The sequence below is a fragment of the Passer domesticus genome, chromosome 12 (genome assembly GCF_036417665.1).
Source record: "Passer domesticus isolate bPasDom1 chromosome 12, bPasDom1.hap1, whole genome shotgun sequence".
NCBI classification, from domain to species: Eukaryota; Metazoa; Chordata; class Aves; order Passeriformes; family Passeridae; genus Passer; species Passer domesticus.
This window is the reverse complement of record NC_087485.1, coordinates 14082474-14104758: the sequence shown is the minus strand read 5'-3', so window position 1 is coordinate 14104758 and position 22285 is coordinate 14082474. Positions and strand designations below refer to the sequence as shown.

Sequence of the window (22285 nt, the reverse complement as noted above, 5' to 3'; positions counted from 1 at the left end):
GGATCCCGCGCGGAACGGGGCAGGAGGGGCGGGGCCGGAGGGGCGGGGCCCGGACGCGGAAGCGGCGGGAGCGGCTGTGGCACGTGGGACCGCGCCGGGGTGAGCCGAGCTGAGCCGAGCGGAGCCGGGCTGAGCCGAACCGGGCCAGTGGATCCTGTCCCGGTGCCGTTCCGCGGCGGGAGGCGGGGCCGCCACCATGGCCGGCCCGGCCCGGCTCGGCTCGGCTGGGCTCGGCCCGGCTCGGCTGACGCCCTCCTTCCCTCCCCGCAGGCCATGCAGCGGCCCGGGCTGTTCGGGCGGGCCAAGGCGGCCGTGGTCGGGATGGTGCACGTGGGAGCGCTGCCCGGTAAGCGGCGGGCGGGCGGCACGGCCGGCGGGACCCGGACCCTGACCAGCACCCGGACCGGGACCGGGTCCGGGTATCCGGCGTCTCCCCTTGGCTCGCTGCCGTGCCCGGGAAGGCTGTCCCTTCACCCCGCCTCGGGCCCCTCATGAGGCGCCCTCAGGTGGGGCGCTCCCCGTTTCCGAGGTGGAAAAGGCGGGAAGCAGTTCCACGGGGGGACCTGGGCTGAGGAAACCAGGATTTGGGCTCGGTGAGCTTTGTTGGAGGAAGCGAGGGTTGGGGGTTGCTCGGATGGGCTTTGGGGTAGGATGGAGGTTGCATGGAGCTCCCTCATGCCCTCGGAGGCAGTGGGAAGCTCGGACAGCAGGCGGGATCTGTTCCAGCCTGGCCTCGTCCACCTTCCCAGGGGCCCAGGGTGGGCAGAGCTGCTCCGAGAGCCCACCTTGCCCTCGATGGCTGGTGCCCGCAGCTCAGGGTGCCCACGATTTCCCAGAAGCAGCCCCCAGGCAGCACGGCTGGGAAATCAGGGCAGCTGGCAGAGCTGGCACAGGGCTCAGCACAGTCCTCGTTCAGACTCCCTCTGCCTGTAGGAGCCCAAGTATCGGAAGAGACTTGGTCTTAAGGCAAATTCATTGAACTTCTGCCATGAAGATCAGATCCAGTCACCCTTGCAGGTTAAGGACAGCTTTACCTGGCTTTAAACTCACTGTTGTTTAGCATAGCTGTTCTATGCTGACGTAGAGGTCAGTCTTGCCCATGGGTTTTATTGTCTGGAGCATCACTAATGCAGGATAAATTACAAGTGTGTGAATAGCAAGCTAAGAGCAGACCTAGTGCAACGGGATTATAGCAGACATTCCTCAAGTTTGTGAATTAGATTTAGGAGCTGAATGGTTACAGCAGCTCTGCCAAGTTCAGCTAAGGAAAGAGGTGTCACTAAGGCATGTCACAAGGAGATAGGGCAGCCTGTGAACGAGTTTGCCCTGTATGTCCCTGTTTCAGTGTGCAATCCCCATGGGTGTCCTGGCCAAAGCTGTTACTGTCCATGGGTTTGGTTTGTGTGTGCCCTGGGGTAAGCAGCATTATTCTTGCAGGGACACCAAGAAGTTCTCTTCCACTGACCCAGATCATTGATCAAGCTTGTCAAGAGGCAGAAGTTTACAAGGATGCTGGAGTTGTAAGTTTTGGTTTCTTGCTTCCCATGATGGCCATTACACAAAACTACTTCTGCATAGCCAGAATTTTAAATGAGCCTATAGTTCATCAAAAGCATCTTGAAGCTCATTGATTAGGGAGATGCTTAACTCTATGTTGTTTATTTCAATGTAGGAAGTAGGCCTTCTAGATTACAAAAATCCCCTAAGATAAGTATCACCTGCACCCAAAACAATTGAAAAAGCTTAGATTCAAATAAGTTGGATGAATCAAGTCAATTTAAGGAGTTAAAAAAAAAAAAAGTGGCCAGAAATATGGGCTGTTGCTGGCATTCAAGGTCTCTGGCTGTAGAATGCTTCATCAATCTAGTCTGACAAGCAACTGTATTTTTAGCTCTGTGCAAGCCTCTGGTTTCCTGAGGTCATGGAGGTGTGCCATGTGCACAGCTGATACACTGCATGCATTCCTCAGGCACCTGGAGGGTGCAGGATCATCCCACAGCTCTGTTTGTAACAAAACAGCACAGATAATTCAGGATCTAAAAAAAAAAAAAAGGGCTCAGGCCCTTTTCTGCCCTCTCTAAGCCTCTCTCCAGGCCCCTGGCAGCAACATGCCTGCTTTGCACGTCCAGAAGAGCAGGCCCAAAAGGCCATGCTCAGCCAGAGGCAAGAAGAGACTGCTGTCAGAATTGCTGTTAGACCTAAAGTGGTGTAGTAATCTTCATAGGTCAGTAGATTTTAACAGGGTGTATGTCCTTTTGAAAGGTCAGATATGTTTTAAACATTTCATTACACCTTGTCTTGGGGTGTTGATGTGCTTTTTCTGTGACCTGCCCACAGCATTATGAACATTTTCTGGTGGTGTACTAATGTCCAAGGTTTGAAAATGTCTTCAGTGAACAAGCTGTCACTGCTCTGAGCTGCTGTTTTCAGAAAAACTTTATTAACAAGCAGGTTAATAAAGCATTTTTAATCTATAAATTAGAATGATACTATACAGACAGAACAAAATTGAATACAAGAGCTTAGTTTAAAGAATAGAAAACCAAGGTCAAAATGCAAGACAAGTCACACAAGGTAGGTTATGGGCAGAGCCCTGGTGAGGCTAAACTGGGAGAGAATGCTGAGAACAGAATCATTGAAAGGATAAACAGCACGGGGGTAAAATGATGGTAGTGAAATGGGTAAATGATAGGGTGAAAAACCTGGTGGGCTTCAGTACCAGATGAACATGTGTGAGATTCCCACCCAGTTAGAATAGTCCCTGACTGCAAGCTGAACAGAACAAGGAAGTTTTCTTCCCTTTCATTCCTCCTGAAAGAACAGGGGTGCAATAACTCTGATTCTGTACTATGCCCTTGTATTTTGTTGTTGCAGTACCACCATGAGGTATAACGTGATTTGATCTACATCAGAAGAGTGGCAAACACTAATCTCTGCCTTCCTGTGCCAGAGGAAGTGCTTGCACAGATAATCTGTAACTCACAAAGCCATTGCTCCACACTGCAGTGCCTGTTTGCCCATTTCCTTACATAATAATTACACACTGAAACCTTCAGCAGCAGGGGGAAGACACCAAATACTCCTGAAGGTGAAGGAAGGTACAGAAGCAGTTACTGCCACTGCTGGCATGCACAAAGCTGGAGGAGCTTTGAGATAAACTTTAAATCAGTACTAACAAAAAGTTTTAATTTGGCTTTTATACTTTGTCTTTTCAACAGTTGTACTGAATTCTGCAGTTCCAGCTCTAACTGGTTTACCTTTTCTGCAAGTGCCTTGCAGTTTCTGAACTTGAATATATCTTTAAACTTTCCTGTCAGGAGACACATGAGGTGAATGCAGTAATTTCTCTACACATTTGGACAAATTCAGGGCTTAGAGTTGTGATTAACCCATTTTCCTGTAGAAGTCACAGGAACATCAATATACTTCCACACCAGTCTTCATTCTAAAGGCCTGCACAGTGTTAGAGAATAGAACAGAACAGAGTTAGAGCAATATAGCAAAAAATCTTTTATTAAGGAGATAAGTCTCAGACATAATCAGGAGAGCATCCATAAATACCAACAGGGTTGCTTAACACTTTCTGCAATTCAATTCTTTAGTTTTTTGTGTTACTTTGAGAGAAATGCAAGTTTTCATGATCGATGCTTTCAGGAGCTTCACAATTTTTACACAGAGATCACTACTGCCAAACTATTCTGGAATGGGAATATATTTGGGTTTCTTGCTCAGTATTCCAAAGGAGCTGTTAAGCTGTCTGTTTTTCTTGTGGAAGAAGAGCTAGAGAAATCTAGTTTCCCATGGATGTTTGTACTGACAGTGTTCCCAAATGCTGCCCACAGTAGCCCTTAAGAAAATACACAACCATTTGCTGCTATTTGGATGTTTACATATTGTCTCAAATTGTTCAAATTGGTGTTAACATTTAAAAATAAAGTATATGGTCTTGCTCACTCCATCTGTGTTGCACTTGGAAGTAAATCCTGGTATATTCAGAGTAAGGTGACTTGTCTGGCACATTCACAGCTTCACATAATAAATATGAAAGATTTGTGATATTAGAGCATAGTAATGAAAACAAGTGAGTGCTCAGTTAGGAAGCCATCTGTGCTCAAAATGTATATGCTTTGTACTTGTGTGTTGCTAAACAATGAAATTCCCTAGACAAGATTTTATAAGCAGCAGGCTATGAGGCATTATAATCCCTCCAATTTGTACCTGCTTTTCTTTAAGGAAGAGGCAAAATGTATCTATTCAGGTTAACTTTTATTCATTCCACTCAGCCTGGCTGACATTTGTTTTGTGGCTAGGAAATAGAGCACAGGTTCCCACTTGACTGTTAGTTACTGTTCCTAACTGTAGCTACTGGAGTAGCTGACATTAAAAACAGTTACTAGTACATGTTTTATATTGGTGTTTTTAAAAAATAAAAGAGTGGTAAGCCTGTTGGTCTTACAACTACAGTGATAACTGTAATTCACAACTTAGAATTTAATAACAGTGGAGACAGAATAAAGTAGTATTTCTGCATAGAAACATGTAGGTAGCTTTCGCTTTGATTACAGAGGTTAACATTTCAAATCTCAGCTGTATTACAGGAAAATAAAATAGCAGACAGACTACCCACAGCTACCTCCTCTGGCATGTGCAGGAGAACATGAGATAGCAGCTCACTTCTGTTAAGGCAGCCATCTGCTCCGGAGGTGAGTTTTTAAAGAAGTTGCTAATAGCTGTGCTTACAAACAGCAGTTAAATGCTCTGCAAAGGCGACTGATTTCCTCTACAAGGGTCACACGAGGTAATTGCTACCTTGTCTTAGTCCCCACCTGGGCCTGTGTAATAACAGGGATGGTGCCAGGCCTGCTCCCTTTCTGGAGAGAGGAGTAGAGGTGATGAGCTTGGAGAGATTTGTACTGAGGTGCACAGGTTTGCAGGTAAAGCCTTTCTCTGGGGAGAAACACTGGGGTTCATTGCCCTGGGAAAAGGTTATGTGAGGTACATGCTGGGTTAAAACTTGTGCAATTGTTACCTCAGTTGTGGTTTGTTGCTGTTTTGAGGCTTTCCTGCTGTAATATGTGCAAGGCTGAAGTGTTTTAAGAGGTTATTTCTGTAAGCGAAATACAGCTAAGGAAATTATTTTTCTATAGTTAGAGAGCTAATTAAAGGACCTATTTTTCAGTAGCTAACTGTGTTACAAAGGGCACTCACTTCATGTGCAGCACTTCAGAAGTCATTCAAAGTAAAAAGGCAATACATTGTTTGAAAATTACTTATAATAAGGTTGTTGCATATGAGCAACACTTAAATTATCTTAACATTCACTGGAAAAGGAGCACAGAAGGCACTTGCAAGAGTTTTATCTCATGCTATCTACGTAAATCCTGCTGTACAGGATATAATGCAGAAGCTGTTTCCATAGGCTTCTAAACCATAAGCTTAAGTTCCAAGAACTTTAATTTAGCATAACTGTTTTCTTTCCCCCATTTTAATTAGCTGTCTGATAGTACTGAAGTTTGTTTCCTATACATAGCAATTCAGTAAACACAAATCTGTGGTGTTATATTTTTATATAAAATATGAAAGAAAGCTTTGACTTAATGCATCTGTAATTCAGCTTTCTGTATTGCAGAACATATGTTGTTCTCTTTTTAATTAAACAAAGCATAATATGCAAAAGAACAGTCGGATGGCACCAAAAGAATAACACATTATTAAAGTTCTACCAAAAATATTCACTGTAACTGTGGACCTCGAGGCTATAGGAAGAGGCAGTTGCTGAAAAGTGAATGTGGTAAACTTAAAGCAGGAGAAAGAACTGTTGCAATCCCCCCATATGCCTGCATTTTGAGTTAGACTTTAATGAGATACTTTTTATGTGTAGTACTATGGCTAGGGGTTTTTATAACTTATTAAATGAATTAATTCATTAGTGTAGCTAATGGAATAATTTGCTTTATGCAAATCCAGAACGGTCAAAGTAGTAGCAAGTTGTGAAAAACTGAGTTTCACAGTGGAATTCTGTCAGCCTATTCTCTTGCTTTTTGGGCTACTAATGTGGCTCTTTAGGAGCTGGGCATTTTAAAGCCCCTTTCCCAGTTGCCCTTTTTCTTGTTGAGATTGATGCTTCAATCAATCTCAACAAGATCTGCCTGGAAGATCTTGTTGAGAAATTCAATCAACAAGATCTGCCTGGAAGCCTGGGGATGCTGTTTTGCAGATCCTGGTTCCTGGCCCTTGTGATAAGCTTGGAGTTTCCCTGATTCCCAGATTTTGCTGAAATCTGCCAAGTAGAGCATTTCTGAGCCAAGGGCTTCCAGGCTTTTTGGCCTCAAGGAATTACCTGGTCTTGATGGTTTGTTGCATTTTTTTTTTTTTAATTTGCTTTGTTAAAGTATTTGAGTTCTACATTAGTCCTTTTGCCACATGCAACTACTGACCAACTGCATTCTTGCTGAGACTGACTTGATATATTTGTGTAGTGAGAACAAGAGGCCAGAGGGGTTCTCTTTCTGTTGGTACCACAAGGGATTCAGTAGCTGTGCCTCAGGTACCATTTGGTCAGTTCAGGTTTGTTGGAAGAGTCCTAACCTCATTCCAGAAAAATTACTAAAAATTGGGATTTTTTTGGTGGTTTTCTTAGGACAGGTTGTCTTTTTTGTCATATGGCTACCTCCCATCACAGGTGCAGAAGTGTGGATGTTCCATATTGAACTGGACACACAAACAAAGTCAAGTGCAGATGTTTTGGTTGGTTGCCATACCTGGTGCTCCTTTGCATAATTCAAGTTTTCCTGGGCTGGAATTATGTAATTAAATGTGTTGGTGAATCACAAAGTGCAAAGGTCTGATGTGGAGTGTCATCATATCAGGTCACCTTTTCCATGAACAGGTCACATCCCATTGCTGCTTAGGTAGCAATGTGTATTTAAATACTGAGCTGTGAGTAATTTGGAGAAGGCAGCTGTGCCCTGGTGCATTGAGTGTTTGCAGGCTGTGTGCTTGGTCTCACCACGTTGCTCCACTGGATTATTTCCTTCTCACTTCTCCCCAGCCTGTGTGTTGGGTGTTCATCTATGATGCCTCTGCCATAGCCTGTAATTCAGCCATTAAAATGTTGACACTATTTTAGATACTGTCTTATCTTTTACTACCAGAAGGGCTTCCACACTACAACAAAGATTAGAGAAGTATCACATATAAAAAATTTTTTTAAAGAAACTTATTTTTTGTTTCCCCTTCCTGATTCTCTGTGTTATTAAGAACCAAGCTGCTGTGTTTAATCTCTAGTTGTATTTTTTCCCAAAAAATGTTCCATTCTTACTCTGTTGCAATATCTATGAAAGGTAAAGCTCTCATTTTAAAGGATTAAGATGTGTGATAAAACTCCAGAGAGAGCAGAATTTATTTGCTATATATACAATTAGTTTGTCTATTAAACTTTGTGCATTTTTAGAATTAAGCTGGTGAGAAATATCTGATTTTCTTTTCATCTTCTTACTGCTAATGCAAAATACTAGGCATGGAATATGTTTCAAGGCTCTACTTTTACTCTTCTTATTAATCCTTAACAAAATGATGTATTATCTGCAGTTGTTGCATAGTTTTTATTATAGCCTATGCAATGGTAGAAATGTGTGTGGCATCAGGTAATGCACAAATTGTATCAACAGAATGTTTTATCATCACTCCATTGTTTGCCAAGAGTATGTCCATGTGGATGGAGAGGTATAATAGACAATAAATAGCAATGTCTTCTTTCCAGTAATTCTGAATACAGAATGGGAGAAGTATCACTAGTTCATATTATGGCATTTGGCACAATAACAGTCAAACAAAAATTCCTTTATTTATCCAAAGTAACACTTATTTTCTGACATTAATTGAATTGAAAGTTGCCCTGATTATCTCAGAGTCCTCTGTTATCTGAACATACTCAATATCCTGTATTCCCCTTGGATAATTGAAGTTTGACTTTACACTATTCCTAATGAGGTATAAGATTTAACTCATTTGCCTATAGTTCCCATTTTAGGATGGATCAAAGGAACCCAAATTGATGAATGTATAATTAAAATCACATTTATTTCTCTTCATGATTTCACTGCAAATACCATGCTGTTGATGAAAGCACTTCTGTAAGTGGTTGTGCGCATCAAATGCATCAACACAACTTGCTGTGGATAATCCTCCCTTTGAAGGAAACCCTTACACTTGTGTGTCTCAGTGCAAATATATAGTGGTGAACTGGCCACGTTAGTAGAGTGCAGTGATATTTTTTCTCACTCTCTCCCCAGGATGGGTTGATCCTGGAGAACATGCACGACGTGCCGTACACGGTGCGCCCGGGCCCGGAGGTCACCGCAGCCATGGCAGTGCTCGGTGCTGCCGTGAGACACAGCTGTCCCCGTGTCCCTCTGGGGGTCCAGGTGCTGTGTGCTGCCAACCAGCAGGCAATAGCCATTGCTCTGGCTGCAGGTAATGCAAAGGGCTGCTCAGGTATTGCTGCGGCATTCACTCTCCACAAGCTGCACCTTGGCTGACATGGGTACTGTGGAAAGCTGACTGTGCCCTGAAAAAGCAGCAGCTGTGTTCTGAGAAGGATGCCTGCTTAATCAGAGTGGGTGGTACTTGTGAACTGCTTCAGTTGGAGGCTGCTAAAGGCTGCCACCACAGCTTTCTAGGTGAAACCTGTCTAAATGTAATCATTAGTTTAACTCTGCTGGTGTCTGAAAGCCACCTTTGGTGTAGCTCTTGTTTACTTCAGTTATATCAAATGTGAGGATCAACTTAACCCATGGGGGTTAAGCACCCTGTTTCAGCATCTATTTCTGTGTTGTTGCTGCTAGTGTTGTCCATGAAAACTAAGTTTTGGTTGTCTTTTTTAATGAATGAGTAGAAAGATTTTTATATAATGACAAAAATTGAGTGTATAGATAGCCAAAGTACTTAAAATTAAATTGCCTTTGGGGGAATTAAATATAAATTAATCTATCCTTATTGCATGAATCCTAGACTTGGCTAAACTTCCTGCTCTTACTGTTTGCTGAAGCAATTTTAGTTTTTCATATGTAACCCTCCCTGAGGTAAAGGTGTAGGCTGGCTTAACATGGAAAGCCTGTACTTCCTAAATTCACAAAATGAGGGTTGATGCATGTTTTTGCCCAAATTGACTGTCATTATGGTAAAGCTGCACATTTTTGCATGTACAAATTACATAGAACCAGGCAGAAGATGCTGGTGTTAAGTGAAAGCCATACTTCAGGTACAATCATGTAGGCTAACCTATCTGCAGTGGCAGTTTTAATTATGCCTACTATGTTCTAAAAGCTTTAAATTCTTGTTAATAGATGTGTTTTGAACTGGCATTTGTTTTGTGAGCTTTAAATCAGATGTTGCTATTTTCAAAGTATCTAACCACTTAACAAATTGAGAAAACCTAATTTTTATTGCTGCACTGGAACCTATATGAAAACCTCAAATAAAAATGGTAACAAAATCCATTTTTAGTTTGTAGAGGCTGCTGCAAGTGGGCCACTGGAGGTGCATAGGTATTTGGAAAAAAAGCACATACCCTATTTTTAAAAGCATTCCTTTGAGGAGCAAAAATCATCACTAAATAAGGGATATGGTCTGGGAACAATGTATTTCTCTTCTTTGCAATTATTAATGAAGGGGAGAATTCCTGGAGGGCTTGAGTTCTGCTCAGCTCCACTACTGTTCTGCACTATTTCCTCTGTAACTGTAGAACACCAACCAGGAAGGGCCTGTGTTTAATGCATTTCATTGCACTTCTCTAAAAATGATTGTCTCAAGTTCACTGAACAGGGAAGCAAAAAGAAAATCACTTTAAGCAAAACCATACTAAAGTGGGTGCTACTTTGTAGATAGCAAACTTAAAATAGCTTTTCTGTAGCAACTTAATAGTGACTTTAATGCCAATACAATTTTGATAGGTAGCTATTAACAAAGGAAATCCTGTATGCTCTCACTACAAAAATAACTTGTTGAAGGTGTTCTAGCTAAAAACCATATGTAGCATCTTCTGCTTACTGTACAGTCATTTCATTTTCCCTGTGGAGATCCCTGTCTTTGGTAGGAATGACTGTTCTTAAGAGAGCCACACAGGGAATTTATAACTGGTCTCTAGGAGAAGGTATTGATTTTATTTGGTAAAGGGTGGGGGAAATCCACAGGTCTGCAGTGGGACTGGGAGCTCTACTAGCTTGAGCAAGAATTGTAAAGTCCTGTGCCTGGGTAACTCATCATGAATCAGGGCTCAGTTTTTAATTTATCTTATCTCATAAATTTAGAAAAAAAATGTTTCAGTTGGAAGGGACTTTAAACAGTCATCTAGTCCAACTGCCCTCTCTACCTGAAGCTGCCCTTTTCCCTTTAAGAATCAATTACTGAAATTCCAGTTCTGGATCAGTCTTCGTCAATGATGATGACACAGTTGATAGCTGATAAATGAGGCTTCATGTCAGGAGATATCCCAGATGTCTCCATGTCTTTTGCAAACACAGCTTTGCTGTCTGAGCCCATTCCTTTCTCTCCTGCACCCCAAGAGTGGGAATTCACTTGCTATCACCCACGACACTGTTCAGGACAAGACAGAATTAGGCAGATCTGTGTGCTATGGTTTTTGCTGTCCTTTTTAAGTGCCACCATATGAATGCAGAGGTGAGGGGAGGCAGCTCAGCTGAGAACTGCAGCAGGGAGCACCCAGAGGTGCTGTGAAAGGCAGGGAGTGCTGTGCATCCTGCTGGGAGAGCTGCTGGAGACCCTGCTCCTGTGCCTGCAGCCCATGCTGAGCATGGCAGGAACTGCTGCAAGACAGTGTCCTGAGAAATGTTTTTGCAGCACAGACACACTGTGCTTCCAGTGTCAACAGCAAAGTCAATGCCCCTCTAAGAGTTCTGTTTATTAGTTTTCATTGGATATTTCCTATTCTTGTTTTCCAGTGAAACTACAAAATGTGTTGTTCCCATAGAAGTCAGAAATGGGACTGCCTATTAACTATTCAATGGCTATTACTTTTCAACTTGCCAATGTGAAAGTAAGCAGTAGTATCATTCTCACAATTTTATGAGCATAAAAATGAATTCATTAGCAGGATCTGATTATGGCTTCATAAAAGAGAATGGTAATGATATGGTACCTGCACCTATTACACTTGGTTAAAAATTGTATTTTCATGGCCTCCAAAAACCCAGATTGAGAGTGCAGCCTTGTTAAACTAAGTACAATCCAATGTTTAGCAGAAAGTCTAAGGAAACATGAACCAAGCATCGACAAACAATGTGTAAGCAGTGACTTCAATAAATGAAATTACTCAATGAATAGCTCCTGTCCCAAGTTAAACCTTCATTGCTGTGGAGCTGTTATGTCTCTAGGCTCATCCACAGTTTTATGATCAGAGAAATAATTATTCTTATATAACTCTGAATTGTACTGTAAGCTTGAGTGATGTAATTAGAAGCTATAGCTTTTGTTCCTAGATGTAGAAATCTCAGTTTAGCTATTTGCACTGTGTTTATCACCCAGTGTCTACAAGCACCTGCAATGGTACTTGTGGCACACTCTTGTCTTTGGATCCTGGGAATACTCCGTGCTTTGCACTAATCTCCAGGCACAGGACAGCTTGCATTTGATTTGGCATCCATCTGTGATGTTTCTTGTGAGCTGGAGTCTGTGTTGCTAAGCAAGGCAGGCTCTTCTCTATCAGGCGTAAGCTTCTGTTTCTGCAACTTCAGGGCTTTTGGAATGAAACTGGAATTTTAAAATAAACAGACACCTTGTCATTTGGTAAATAAATTTTCAAGATCAGCTATGTTTATAGTTGGAATGTGCTAAGGTAATGCCTCTGTTGCCTAATCAGTTGTGGGTGGGATTGCATTCTTGTTGACTGTTTCCACATGCATTGCTTTCCTTTGAATGATGTCAGCTCTAATTAAATGTGCATCTGACTCCAAAGCTGGAGCAGTAGCAGAGCTTCAGAAGGGCTTGGAAGACACCTCCAAAGCAAACTGGAAGAGCAGCAAAACTGCACAAGATGAGTGCAGAGCTTTTACAAAAATGTGTAAAAGAGGAAGGTTTTAAGTGACAGTTCAAGGCTATGAAAGACAGGAAAGAAGTGGGGATTGCAATAAGGGAGTCAGAATTAAATCTTGTGCCTCACTGCTGTGGGCTTATTGCTCTGTGGTCCAAGGCTTCAGTCTTACAACAGAGATATCTCAAGGCTGTGGAGGGGGGCCCTGAATGTCAATGACTGGCCCACATGAAGTAATTACAATTCATAATCTTCCTCTTCAGCATCCATTCCACAAAACTTAATGAATATGGTAGAACCTGTGTTACTAAGGCATGGCAGAATTGATGGCTGGAGTAGAATAGCAAATGTTTGACTCTTCCTAAGCCTTTGGCACAGCTCTAGAAGCAATTTGTTGATGTGGTGCTGTGTAGGAAACACATGCTACGTTCAGATGGAGTCACATGGGTTGCATATAACATGCTTCAGGCTGGGTTTTGCCTCATTTCCTAAAGAAAGATGACAGTGCTATTCCTCTTTGTGTGTAGCGTGGAAAGGGGGAAGAGATGCAAGTTAGTGACCCTTTTTGGGGAGAAAACATGTCATTAGAATAGAGAGCTGTGTTGTGACCCTCCTCTGCATGGCACATCATGGCAGCAGACAGGGCAGGGTGTGCAGCTGCCTGTTCTGAGCCACACAGGGACAAACTGAGGGGGAGAGAAGGGGACCAGGGCCTGGGGGAAAACTGGTGGGCTCAGTGGGAGAGATGGGAAGAAGTCAGAGAGAATAGGGGCAAAAATAAAGAATGGAAAGTATGTGGGAAAGGGAGGTGGGTTAGTCCTAGAGCACATGAAACAATTTGTGTTGGGCTCAAATAGGGAGGGGACAGTAAGGTGAATTTTTATTTGTTTTAGTGTTTTTCTTTTCCAGTTCTCAGTTTCAGACTAAAATGTTGCTTTTGACTGTTTTCAGGTCTTGATTTCATCCGGGCTGAAGGGTTTGTGTTTTCTCACGTGGCTGATGAAGGGTTTATAAATGCCTGTGCAGGTGACCTGCTACGATACAGAAAACACATTGGAGCAGACAACATTCAGATTTTTGCTGATATTAAAAAGAAGCATAGGTAAATACAAACAAAATTTTATGTAAATATGAATGCAATCATGATCTTATATTTTTTCTATTTTCTGGGTTTCTTTAATATCAATTTTCTTCCAGGGAAGTTAATCATATAGGGAGAAGTTTGTTATTTAAGCATGGGCTTGCAGTCCTGTAAGGGGATACATTTGAAAATAAATTTGCAGCTGTAAGTTGCTGTATCTGTGATGTTTGTAGTTGTTTAACCTTCAGGTTTTCAGTATGCCAGCTATGAAAGCCTTGCATCTGGTTTTGAGACTTTGTATGCATGTGTAAATGTCTATTATGTTAAAAGAAGTTTTGTTTCTGAAAGTTAGGTATCCAAGGTTATTTTTTAGTGATGAAGGCAGATGCCATATAAAAGCATCCAAGTGATCATAGTTTGGCATTTTAAAAAGCTCTTCCCTTTCTTCCCCTTCCTGCCAATAATACTGATTCCTGCTACTTAAATCAGTGCTGTCTATGTAAGGGTTATGTTCTATGATTATCAAACAGAAGGAATTTATGACAGATAAATCCAGTTTCTTTTCTGCTTATACTTCATCTTACCTGTCACATGATACTTTGAGCTATTTAGATGTCACTCTTTGGATTTGTTTTTTTTTTTTTTCCAGAAGAACTGCTCAAGTGCTATGTATTATACATGCTAAATAACCTAATTAAAATGTTTGTGTGTAGTATGTGAGCAATCATGAGAATAATCAAGTTTGGAAGATCTTAAATATGTAATAAGCAGGTAATAAATTTCAAAAGAGAAAACAATGCAGTGTGGTGGTCAGATGAAGCTTTTTAGGTCCTTTCAGAGCAGTTTCTTTCTGATGATTTTTTAACATATATATATAAATGTAAATATACTGCATTAGCTTTTCTGTTAATCAAATTGCATCATGTCATTTTTATTCTTAGTCTTGACAATTGATGAATTGATATTTGCATTATACTTCCCATTTTTCAAAGAGTTGGCCTTTAAGAAAGGCAAAGAAGTTCTTGTTTCAGTCAGAAGCATAAGCTCAGAAGGAAATGCTGAAGGACTTCTTGGTTGAGCTTTTTGATGTAGAAAAGTGCAGCTGCCACTGCAAGCTTCGATGCTCCTGCTCTTTAAATGAGGAGAAACTGTTCTTGTGCCATCAGCACTCAGCAGTGCAACATGTTTGCCATAGCTATTGTTTTCTATTTAAATACAGAAAATCCAACAGTGTTGGATGTTCAACCAGCAAAGGCTGGAATTCTTTCCAAGTTTGGGACCTCATCAATTAATAGCTGCAATTGCGATGGGTTTCAGACAAAGTGTGTCACCCATACATCAAAGCCTGCTGTTGAACAGCTGGGATGCAGGTGTAATTGATGTTTGTAATTGCTGTGTAAGATGATTCCTGTGGTTATATCATAGATATTAACTATACTTTCTGTTATTGGACTTGTGGAAGTTGTTGATTCTGCCCTAGGCAACAGGATCTGATTTATGAATGAGGGCACATCCACAACTCCCACTTGAAGTCAGAGAGCTCTGTGTGCTCAACACTTCTGAAATACAGGTGCTTGACATGTAGGCAGCTGTCTCAATTGACACTTGGTGGTTCATACTTAGCACTCACTCTGCAGAGCCAGGAGACCCGCAGCAATCACCGATCAGTGAAGGAAAAGGCTGGGTTTATCTCCTGCTCGGGTGGCAGTGTCACCTGCTGGCAGCGTCACCTGGACCCTGCCAAAGCAGCCCCCGGGGGTCCTGGCAGCGGGAGGCGGGGTGGCAGGGCTGGCTCCCTGTGTGTGACAGGCTCCGTGTGTCCCTGCAGTGCTCACGCCCTGACGGCCGACGTCGGCGTGGCGCAGACGGCGGGCGCGGCGCAGCTGTTCCTGGCTGACGGCGTGGTGCTGACTGGCACGGCCACCGGGCACCCCGCGGACCCCCGGCAGCTGCGAGGTGAGCGGGCACCCGGGGGCACCGGGGAGCTGGGCACGGGGAGCTCTCACTGGTATCACCAGAGGGTGTCGGGGACAAAGGTGGTACAGAGCCTCCATCATCAGAAGGCAGGACAAGGCACTTTGTTGTTCGAAATCCACAGTTCTTATAGAAACAACCGTGGACCTAAGGCCTGATTGGCCTGTAGGAATCTTCTCCCTATCGGTCAAGAAGGGACAACTCCTTGTAAACATCTTTGACAAACAGAGATTGCCTGCCAGGTGCAGAGATTGAGATAATAATTGTTTTAATTCTTTCTCACAGCTTCCCAGGAAAATGCTGGGAGAGCTATGTCTCTGTTCAGAGGGTATGTGATTACCACACTATGGGGTTTGATTTGATCAGAATGATCATATTTGAAGTGTTACTTAGATGGGCTGTGGTATGTTTCTATACAACAGTTTGGCAGGGCAAAAAGGACAATTATTCCAAGCTTTTATAACACTGAGTGATGCTGAGGCTGAAAGAAAATACTGTTTACTTTGTAAATAGCCCTAATATAAGAAAAAGCCACTTTATAACCCTAGAAAACTAGCTATACTAAAACTAGCCATATTAAACTAACTAGCTAACCATAAATCTTTCCACTGAAGAGTTTGCAGCTTTTACCTTTCACACTGGAAATGGAATTCCTGCAAGAAAAGCAGCATTTTGATAAGGCAGCGTTCCAAACATTAATACCAGAGGAAGTACTGCTTGGAAGATTTTCAGAAAGAATTCAAATTCATTGGTAGACAGGAAGATATTAACATCAAAATAATTTTTAACTAGTGTGGACTTTTTGTCAAGGGAGACTCATTTGACCTATGAGTTCTGACCTTTGCAGAAGTGCTATGATTCTTGATATTTTTATATTAGCATCAGTTTGGGCTGTGTTCATGAAACAGTATTGCTCCCATGCTGGAATTAAAGTTCTGTCATGGGGACATTTAGTTTTCATCACTAGTTTTAATTTAGATCAATGGCTTGAATTTGAATGTCTCACTACATAAAAGAGAATGTGTATTTTTTTAGGTTTTACTTAACCTGACATGCTGTAACTTGGCATGTTTTGAAGTTCCAGTGCACTGTGTTGTATTCAACTTAAATTAGGAGATCAGCATGAAAAACATATTTTACCTGTCAGAGATAACCTGGACCTCAAGAGGTGTTATTTGTACCTTTTGTGTTGTATTTTTATATCTTTTGAAACAACATAAAATCATTCAGTGTTTTCAGGGCTTTATGTATATCACACATGCTTAAGAGCATTTAAAATGAATGTTGAACTTGTCAAAATGGTTCTTATTTCACTTTTTGCTAAAAAAATAGATTACAAATTGGTATGCCTCAGTCACCAATCTTAAAAAGAAAATGATGGCTTGGTGTGAACACTGAGCCTCTTGCATTAGCTGGCTCTTTTGGTACAGCAAATTAGAAATGATGCAGGTGGAACAGGTGATACTGGAAGCTATGCCTGCTTTAGAGACTGCAAAATTTTGTTAATCTAGAGATCCATCTGTTTGTACTTAATGTCTCTACTGTTATTAATGCAGATCAAATAACTTTAAAAAATATTTGATATGTCTTTGGGCAAAATCCTAGGTTAAATTCTGCTTTCATGTATGCACATGCAACCTCCATTGATTTGCTGCATCAGAGAGCAAAACCTGACCTGTAGGCCCAGAGGCTTTTTTGTCACAGGACCCCAACCAGACAGAACCACAGCTTCTGCTTTTCTTTCATGTGAACAAACTTGTCAGTCCCTGTCTCTTTCTCTTTCTGGGTCCAAAGAACAAAATGAATCAGAGTTGGCAGCTGTAATGAAGTACACATTAATTCTGTGTTTGGATTTGTTATGAAAGCAGGAGTGTGCAGATCATGGGTTTATTGTACTTAGATCACAGCATTTTGGATGTTAGCAGGCCCTCTCATGAGAAAGATGTCTTAAAACAGGTAAGAGAAGAACTTAAAAATTCCACAGTATAAAAAAATGACAAATTAGGCATATCTATGTCAGGAAATTCTTAAAAAGGGATCAGATCTACAGTCTACAAAGTTGGTGATGATGTGAGTGAGATTCTGCATTTCAGGAATTTATGCAGCCCCGGCAGTGCCGTATTACGGTGATACAATTGGGCACCTTTCATCACACTGCAAAGCAGCTCTTGAAAGCAAAGCTGAGAGACAGATGAGATTTTTGTCATGTCTCTTTTTCAGCTTTGTTGTGCAGTAATATAGAAGTGGTTTTGTCTTTGTGTAGAATTGATTGATTTGTGATGGGCTGCGGGAAGTGTTTCCCCGTCAAGGCAGAGATGTGTGTTCAGTCAGGTTTTGTTTGCAGTTTGTGTTGCTGCCTTCTGGAGGCTGGCAGGCTCTGCTCCAGGGCTGCCTGGGCACTCCAGGGCACTCCCCACTCCAGAGGGAGTACAAGGTCTGAAAAATCAGGCTTCATGTTGTTAAGGAGCAAGAACTATAGCTGAGCATTTTGAATTCATTAATAAACCATCTTTTCATCTAAGAGGTTATAAAAGTTCCAGTTTGCTGCCTTGTGAAATATTCTTTGGTTGGGTGTGTGAACCCATCAGGTTTTTTCTTGGGCTATAACTGCTGAAATACCTGCTTTGCATTCAGTTTGTATTTTGAGTGACCAGAGCTTTGCATCTTTGCATAACGACAGCTCAGTTATCTCTTTGAACAAAACAAAGTGTCTCAGCTGAGTAACCTGTGGAAAACAGGTACATCATGAAATCCAACAGCTGGCTGTGACTGTCACCTCCTTAATTACTGTTCATAAAAGGGGCCTCAAGACTGGCTCACCCCCTCTCATCTTTTGATGGCCAAAATAGAGACTGCTGCCTGTGTGATACCCTCAGAGATAGAAAAAGTACTCATCACTCACATCTCCTGTTTAAGCCCTAAATTTAATGACAGAGAAAAAGTCCTTTGAATTAAAAACCTAAAATGTGTTAAGAGGGAGCATTACCATAAACATAGTGCTGTGTATGGTACAGTGATCACTGCAATGAGAAAGCTGTTAGAGAAGAGTAGTCAAGCAAGTTATTGGCACAGTGGTGCTTATTTTTACACTACTCTTTGCCATTGTTTTGAAGCTAGGAGCACTTGGCCTTTATTTCATGAAACTTGTGCATACCATAGTTCAAATGCTTTCATTCTGCTTTTCAACCAAGCACAATTTCATTGGGTTTTATTAAAGACCTGTGTGCAGCTGTGCTGCCACAAGAAAGAGCACAGTGCCCTCTAGTTACAGTCCACTGGAACAGAGAAATCTGTGTAAACTTCAGCTTCGTGTTACTGTAACATCACAAAATTGTTTCCTTTTTCTTACCGTGTCAAAAGGTCAGGAAAACTGAGAGATTTAAAGCAGAGCTCTGTGTTTAGAGATATTTTGACAGTGACTGAACATTGCCACACAAAAGCACGTCTCACTGCTGTTGCTTTATTTTCTTTCACAGGTTAGAATTTGTATTAGCACAGCCAATAGACAAATCACCTTCTACTAATCAACTTTAGGCCCTGATGTGCTTGGAAAGGACTTAAAGTAGCATCTGTAGCATACTTAATGAGGTAACACATGTCAGTGCACACTGAGCACTCCCTTTGCCATTCTTCACATTGTCATTCTGGATAGCTCTGCAGCCCAGGGGGTGTGTGTGCAGTCTGTGTGTCACGTGTGGATCACAGCAGCACTTCATACCTTCCCCCTTTGGAAGGCTTTGGGTTGTTCTGGGGTTTCACGTCAGTCTCAGGTTTCACTGGGTTTTTCTCATTGCCCAGCAGGGCTGAGCTGTTGTCTCAGACCCATATGAACTTGCCCTGTTTAATTATTTGGCACTTAGTTTTTCCTGCTGATATGAAAAAAATATGAAGCAACTCCCTGCAAACTTGCTTTATGCACTTGTAAGAGCAAATATTGACTTGGAGCCTGGTTCCCCTGGGGATTCAGTCAAGTACTGTCACAAGTCTGTGGTCAGATGCACCTTAATTGTGTGCTGGTAGTGATGCAAAGCAGTTAAAATACTCCTAAGAGCATATAGGTATTATATAAATAAAATTTAATATAAATACAAAATAAAATTTCAAATAAATATCCTGGTTTTTAGAACAGGATATTCATAATAATGCTATAAGTAACTAGAAATTAATTATTTTGTGGCTGTAAGCAGAATGACTAAGAATATCAAATATGCATAGAAATAACTTAAGTTTTAATCATATATGCATGAGCCATCTGATTTGTTGTGTATTTTCAGGAAGGGCTATGTTGAATGGTTTTATTTTCATATTAAAATCTTTTTAAAAGGGAGTTATTGTTCCTAGATGGAAAAATGGTAGAGCATGTGACCTAAAAAGAGATTCAAGAACATTTTAATTGATCCCCTTTCTTCAGTGAAGTAGGAAGGTGATAAATAATTAGTCTTCCCTGAAGCATAATTAATAAGTTAGGCTTCTGATGAAACTTCATTTAAACAGTGTTTTGAAGCAGACTTTTATTTGTTGCATGTGTGCTTTCCCAAGTTACCTCAAGCTATAACTACCTTGCCATCAGCTTATCACTAATTAAGCCAATTTATATGTTTTTAAAGGTCAGAAATAATGGCTCACAACATTTCTCTAAGGGATGAGGCATCCAGTCCTATGAGTCACTCTTTGGATGGTCAGTTTGACATAAAATGATGAGAAGGCTGCTTAAGTAATTCTTGAACTGGGCTTTTTTTCTCCCTCCTCCCAAAGCCAGTACTGTGTTTTGAGCCTTGTTTTTATCTGTTTCTCCTCTTGAAACCAGGTAAAAGCTCAGATGATTAAGTAACACTGTATATAGGAAAAAGAAGATGCTTTTTTATTCCACTGTCATTCCTCACACTGATAAAAGACCACTTCTCTTTTTGGCTTTTGTTTTCTGGAAAAACTAGCTGAGCTGTCAGTGGTTCCTGTATGATCCCTGCTCTCTTTCATACAAGCAAATATAGGAAGCATTCCAGACAATGGAATGTAAAAAGTAAGGTGTTGTTTTTTTTTTTCTGTTTAGAGCTAGAGGTGTTTTTTCTAGAGAACCTGTTTCATTCTGCAGTAGAAGTAATAAATACCACAATCACAAATTTCTCAATACTTTTTTTTTTCTGTTGAAAAACTAAGCAAGTTAGAATGTTTATGGAGAGAGTTTCAAAGACAGGAATTAACCCTGATTTTGGTTTTCTTCTCCTCAGAGGTTAAGCATGCTGTGAAGATTCCTGTGCTGGTTGGGTCCGGAGTGACTCTGGAGAATGTGAGGGATTACTTGGATGCAGATGCTCTGATAATTGGTTCCTATTTCAAGAAAGAAGGCTATTGGGCAAATGCTGTTGATCCTGACCGAGTCAAGAAATTCATGGAACACATAAGTAAACTGAGGGAATGAGTTTGTCAGCAAACACTGTCTGTTTGTGTTTGTTTGTAGAAATGCAGTGTGGTATTCCTACAGAATTGAAGCACAAATGTGTGGCCGAATAGCAAATAATACCAAATAAAAATGCACATCATCTCCATAACTAGCTGGGAAGCTTGGTGACATACTTCACAATGACCTGGTGCTCTGATGATTGCTTCTAGGCAGCACATTTCTGTGGTGCTCAAAGCTACCATCAATGCAAAGCCAACTCTGAAGTCTTGTGTGAGATATTCTCTCCTGTAAGTTAAACAAGTTTAAGAATTTTTAGAAAATGTTCATCACAGGTGAGCTGAGTTCTGTTTTGCCTTTAAGTACAATAGGATGCCCTAAGTTTACAGGTAAAAGTGTTGTAAATTGGACAAGTTAATTAGCCTTTCAGTTTCCCCATCTGTAAAATGATGATAATAGCACCTACATCACACAGGGGCCATAAGACATAATGAAGGAAAGAATGTACAGCACTTTCATCTCTCCAAATTAAGGGCTCTTTTAAAGTTCAAGATCATTATTTTTTCATTAGAATTGTGCATTTATACAATTGCTACATTTTTTGTAATACCACACAAAAATTTAAGATAATTGGGGTATTGATTTACTTACAATACTTATTAGAGAAAAAATGTAAATATTTAATTACATTTTAAGTAGATTTGGAATGTAGTCAAAATGCTTTTGCAAAAACTGGAAATTTTAATAAAGGTTTATTATTTTTCAGCAAGCACCTGCAGTTTTGTACCTCTCTAGACTAGTAATAGTGATGTAAAAAACTTTCTTGGAATACACAAGGTATAATTACAATAGAAACCTTTCTACTAATGCCACAGGTAAACATGGATTTTTATTTTTCATGTAAAATGTAGAGGAAAAATATTACAGTCTCACTGTATATGTTGTAAGAGAATCCCCTTGAATTTGATCCTTTAGCTCTAAGGAATCTTAGAAGAACCCAAGGAATACCTGTTATGTCATGGCTGCATGGAATGTGGGTGTTTGTTTTCATTCCTTGGGACTGGGAGCTCAGTTTGTCCTCTGGGATCTCTCTTTTTCCTTGACGTGTACACATCAGGCTTGTGCTGATGCCACTGAAAGTGAAATTGTGGATATCAAAGCAGATATACAAACATGGGGTTTGTGGTAGCTGGCAAAACACCCATGCTGCTCTGAACAAGAATACATCCTCCTTCCAAAGACAAAAAGATTTTCAAAATAACTTAGTTTTGTTAACATAATGGTGATTCCAGAACATCACAGTATGAGACTGTCTTCTCAGGTTTCTTTTTTCTGGACTGGTTGTTTCCCACATGACTCCCACCAAAAGCAGTGAAATCTCTTTGTTGTGTTGCTCTGCTGGAAAAGATGTTCTTTAGGCCCTGTGGCAACCATAGCTTTTCTCCCTTTTTCTCCTAAATGCACTGACACAGCTTCAATGCACAGAAATCCTTTCAGGTGCCTGGTAGTTGTGGCTGGCACTGCTTTGTCAGAGTTCACATTTACACAGGCACTTTAAACCTGTGTGGTGGTGCTTCCCCCAGAACCAACAGTTGTGTCCCAAACCCATCCCTGTGGCCCTACAGGGCTCAGGATTCTAGGTGGAACCTAACCCAGCTTGTACCAGCCACACTCAGGGGATGGGGAAGGGAAAATTGAGGTAATTTTCCTGAGTCCTTGCATCTGCAACTTGCTAGGCTCTTGATAGAGGCAGTTAAGGATCATGAAGATGCTTTTTGAATTT

At 41.2% G+C, this 22285-nt stretch overlaps 1 protein-coding gene across 8 annotated transcripts; it reads left to right on the top strand.

Moving 5' to 3' along the window:
- The first annotated feature begins 41 nt into the window (after window positions 1–41).
- LOC135279300 (uncharacterized protein F13E9.13, mitochondrial-like) lies at window positions 42–21271 on the top strand. Of its 8 annotated transcripts, none has more exons than XM_064386572.1 (7): window positions 42–99; window positions 271–346; window positions 1438–1520; window positions 8295–8475; window positions 13001–13151; window positions 14959–15086; window positions 20333–21271. In XM_064386572.1, the coding sequence occupies exons 2-7, from the start codon at window positions 274–276 to the stop codon at window positions 20521–20523; spliced, it is 807 nt and encodes a 268-aa protein (XP_064242642.1). In that variant the 5' UTR covers window positions 42–99; window positions 271–273; the 3' UTR covers window positions 20524–21271. The 8 variants fall into 8 exon arrangements, with proteins under 8 accessions (XP_064242642.1, XP_064242644.1, XP_064242647.1 ...); XM_064386577.1 differs by lacking the exon at window positions 42–99 and adding an exon at window positions 4588–4703 and having other exon boundaries at window positions 332–346; XM_064386576.1 differs by lacking the exons at window positions 42–99; window positions 271–346 and adding exons at window positions 545–593; window positions 4588–4703.
- Window positions 21272–22285: the final 1014 nt, after the last annotated feature.